The sequence below is a fragment of the Aptenodytes patagonicus genome, chromosome 19 (assembly GCF_965638725.1).
Source record: "Aptenodytes patagonicus chromosome 19, bAptPat1.pri.cur, whole genome shotgun sequence".
NCBI classification, from domain to species: Eukaryota; Metazoa; Chordata; class Aves; order Sphenisciformes; family Spheniscidae; genus Aptenodytes; species Aptenodytes patagonicus.
The window spans coordinates 5,898,256-5,901,572 of record NC_134967.1 but is presented as its reverse complement, the minus strand read 5'-3'; the positions used below and the strand labels follow the sequence as shown (position 1 = coordinate 5,901,572).

Here is a 3,317-nt window from a genome sequence, read left to right as displayed (position 1 = left end):
GCCTCAAGACTCCGGGGGGGGTCCTGACCTTTCCTTATCGGCTAAACCGAAGGGGGGTCGCGGGGTACTAAAGCGTCACAGGCTTCCACACGGGGCAGGCGTGCCCGCGGGGCGCGGGAAGGCGCTGGGGGCTCCGGTTCCCCGGGCTTTCGCCCCCCCCCCCCCCCGCTTTCGGTTTCCCACGCCGCGGGGGCTGCGCACACGCCCGAGCACGGGCAGGCGGCCGAACCCCCGGCTTCACCCCCGCCCTCCCTGCCCAGCGGCTCCCACGCGTGCCTCCGAGCGCCGCGCATCGGCATTTGCTCCCTCCCGCCGCCGCGCACGGAAGCGGAGCGGGGGCCGGGGGACCGGGGGGCCGGGCCCTTCCCGAGCCGGGGAAGGAAGGCAGCGCACCCGCCGGGAAGGGCGAGCGGCGGCGCGGCGGCGCGGCTCCCTGCTCCCGGCCGGCGGCCCCCGGCGCGGCGCGGCGCGGCGGGGCGGGGTTTTCCCATGGCCGCCCCGAGCGGGGCGCGCCCGGCGCGCGGAGCCGGGAGCGCTCTGGCACGTGCTCCGGCGGGGGGGCGCGCGGCGGGGCCGCGTCTCGGGGGCGGAGGCACGAGCGCCGCCGCCCGCCGCCCGCCGCCGCCCGCCGCCTGATTGACAGCGGGGGCGGCCGCCAGCCAATGGGCGGCGAGCGCCGCCGGCAGCCCCCCGCCCATTGGCCGCCCGCCGGCCGCGGCCTCGCGTGCCGCGCCGGCCGCCGCCGCCGCCGGCAGCAGCCGGGGCCGGGCCGCCGCCTCCGCCTCCCCCGCCCGCCCGCGGCACGGCCCCGGCCCCTGGCGACGCCGCGGGCGGGGCCGCCCCGGGCGCGCCCGCAGCCCCCCCGGGGCTCGGCCCCCCGCCGCCAGCCCGTGCCCGGCGGGGCCCCGGGCGGCGCGGGTGTCACAAGCAACGCGCGGGAGGGAGGGAGGGCCGGCCGCCGCGCCCGGGACCGCCGGGCCGCGCTCGCTCCGCGCGCTGCCGCCCGGGACCTCGGTCGGGGCGCGGCGCTGCCGCCGGCCCGGGGGCAGCGGCGCGGGGCAGCCCCCGGGGGCGGGGGGGGGGGGAGCGGCGATGCCCGGGGCAGCCCCGCCCGCTCCCGCCGCGGCCCCACGTGGCCGCGCGCTCGGCGGTCGCCGGCGCGGGGCGGGCCGGCGCGCCTGACGGACAGGCGGCGGGGCGCCGGCCAATGGGAGCGCGGGCGGCGCGGCGGCCGGCTCCGGGTCGGGCGCTCATTGGCTGCCGGGAGTGTGGGAACGGCCGCGGCGGCGGTTTCACACGAATGGGGAGCCGCCGCCGGGTATAAAGGCGGGGGGGCGCCGTCCGCCGGCACTGCCGGCCCCGCCGCGCCGCAGCCGCCGCACGCGCCCCGCGCCCGCCGCACGCGCCCGCCCGCCCGCCCGCCCGCCGCCGCCGCGCCATGCCCGCCGACACGGGCATGGAGAAGCCGACCGCCTCGCCCATCGCGGGGGCGCCGGCCAGCGCCAGCCACACGCCGGACAAGCCGCGGAGCGCCAGCGAGCACCGGAAGGTAAATGGCGGGTGCCGGTCGGGGCGCAGCAACGGTGGTGGCGGCGGCACTGGATGGCGGCGAGCCCGCGGCCGTGCTGAGGTCGGTGCCGGGGCTGGGGTGGGGGCCGGGCGGGGCGGGACCGGGCCGGGCGGGGGCTCACCGCCTCCGCTCTCCCCGCAGTCCTCCAAGCCCATCATGGAGAAGCGGCGCCGGGCGCGGATCAACGAGAGCCTGGGGCAGCTGAAGACCCTCATCCTGGACGCGCTGAAGAAGGACGTAAGTGGGGCTGGCGGCCGGGGAGGGGGCTGCGGGGGGCCGGCCGGCCGCGGGCAGCCCTGACGGCGCGGCTCTCCTCCCGCAGAGCTCCCGGCACTCCAAGCTGGAGAAGGCGGACATCCTGGAGATGACCGTCAAGCACCTGCGAAACCTGCAGCGGGCGCAGATGACGGGTAAGAGCAACCTGCCTGCTCGGGGGAGGGTGGGGGGGGGGGGCTCCGGACCGGGGAGGGGGGGGCCGGGGACCGGGCTCCTGACCTGCCGCTCACCTGCCTCCCCCTCTGCCCCCCAGCTGCGCTCAGCGCCGACCCCACCGTCCTCGGCAAGTACCGGGCTGGATTCAACGAGTGCATGAACGAGGTGACACGGTTCCTGTCCACCTGCGAAGGGGTGAACACCGACGTGCGTACCCGCCTCCTCAGTCACCTCTCGGCTTGCCTGGGCCAGATCGTGGCCATGAACTACCCGCCGCCACCGCCGCCGTCCGGCCAGCCCGCACATCTGGCGCAGCAGCCTCTGCACGTCCAGCTGCCCCCCGCAGCAGCCGGAGCTGTGCCCGTGCCCTGCAAACTCAACCCCGCTGAAGCCCTGTCCCCCAAGGTCTACGGGGGCTTCCAGCTCGTCCCTGCTACCGACGGCCAGTTTGCTTTTCTCATTCCGAACCCGGCCTTCCCTCCCAGCTCCGGACCAGTTATTCCCCTGTATGCCAATGCCAACGTCCCGGTGTCCGCAGGCAGCGGCTCGGGGAACGCGGCCGCCACCCCGTCAGCATCCCCGGTGCAGGGGTTGACATCATTTGGGGGCAGCATTGTTCCAGCGTCCCAGGCGGGAAGTCCCATCGGAGAGCGCAGTGAATCGGTGTGGAGGCCTTGGTGACTTGCCTAAAGCGATTTCCCACTCCCCCCCCCCCCCCCCCAACCCCCCATCCCCCCAAAAAAACTCTTCTGTTGGCTCCGTTGTATGGAGCCCTGTTATGTTTGGGGTTTTTTAAGCAGATTTAAACAGAAAGGAAAAAAGGACCTCACTATGAACGTGCTATTTATTATTTTCAGAGGTTGGGATCTCGACTTGTATTTTTACTCCTTTAAAATGCCTTTATTTGAGATACTTTTTTAAAAAAATAAATGAGAAATAGTTTTGTAACAAATATACAAAAGTATAATGCCAAAGTTGTTTGTATCCCGTTTGTCTGTGTGTGTGTGCGTGCCTGTGGTGAAGACTTCAAGAAAAGAAAAAAAAAAAAATTGCAGGTGTTTAAATAAATAAACTCTTTGAAATAGATTTAACTTTTTTTCCCCCCCTTCCTTTTGTTTTGTTGGGTGAGAGTGGGCAGGGACGAGCTCATCCCGTGTGTGCAACCCCCTCAAAAAAGTAGGAGCGAACTTTATGGCCTTAAATAAGGCTGTTGGAAGGGATTCCCGTGGAAAAAGAGTTGGGGGGAAGGTGATGGGGTTGAGGGGGGTCTGGCGGTGCTAATGTCTCCTGAGAGCTTTGCAAGTGTCGTGTTCCC

The 3,317-nt window shown here is 71.6% G+C and overlaps 1 protein-coding gene across 2 annotated transcripts; it reads left to right on the top strand.

Annotated features, from left to right (window-relative positions):
* Window positions 1–1,429: 1,429 nt before the first annotated feature.
* HES4 (hes family bHLH transcription factor 4) lies at window positions 1,430–3,093 on the top strand. Of its 2 annotated transcripts, none has more exons than XM_076355938.1 (4): window positions 1,430–1,549; window positions 1,712–1,807; window positions 1,893–1,980; window positions 2,100–3,093. In XM_076355938.1, exons 1-4 carry the CDS (start codon window positions 1,439–1,441, stop codon window positions 2,681–2,683), a joined length of 879 nt encoding a protein of 292 aa, XP_076212053.1. In that variant the 5' UTR covers window positions 1,430–1,438; the 3' UTR covers window positions 2,684–3,093. The 2 variants fall into 2 exon arrangements, with proteins under 2 accessions (XP_076212053.1, XP_076212052.1); XM_076355937.1 differs by having other exon boundaries at window positions 1,430–1,630.
* The last annotated feature ends 224 nt before the right edge of the window (window positions 3,094–3,317 follow it).

Excerpts from the sequence above, each read along its gene's own strand:
- HES4 (XM_076355937.1), top strand. The coding sequence starts at position 1,439 with ATGCCCGCCGACACGGGCATGGAGAAGCCGACCGCCTCGCCCATCGCG. Across the intron at positions 1,631-1,711 it reads GAGCCCGCGGCCGTGCTGAG|TCCTCCAAGCCCATCATGGA; the intron begins GTCGGTGCCGGG and ends CTCTCCCCGCAG. Across the intron at positions 1,981-2,099 it reads GCAGCGGGCGCAGATGACGG|CTGCGCTCAGCGCCGACCCC; the intron begins GTAAGAGCAACC and ends TCTGCCCCCCAG.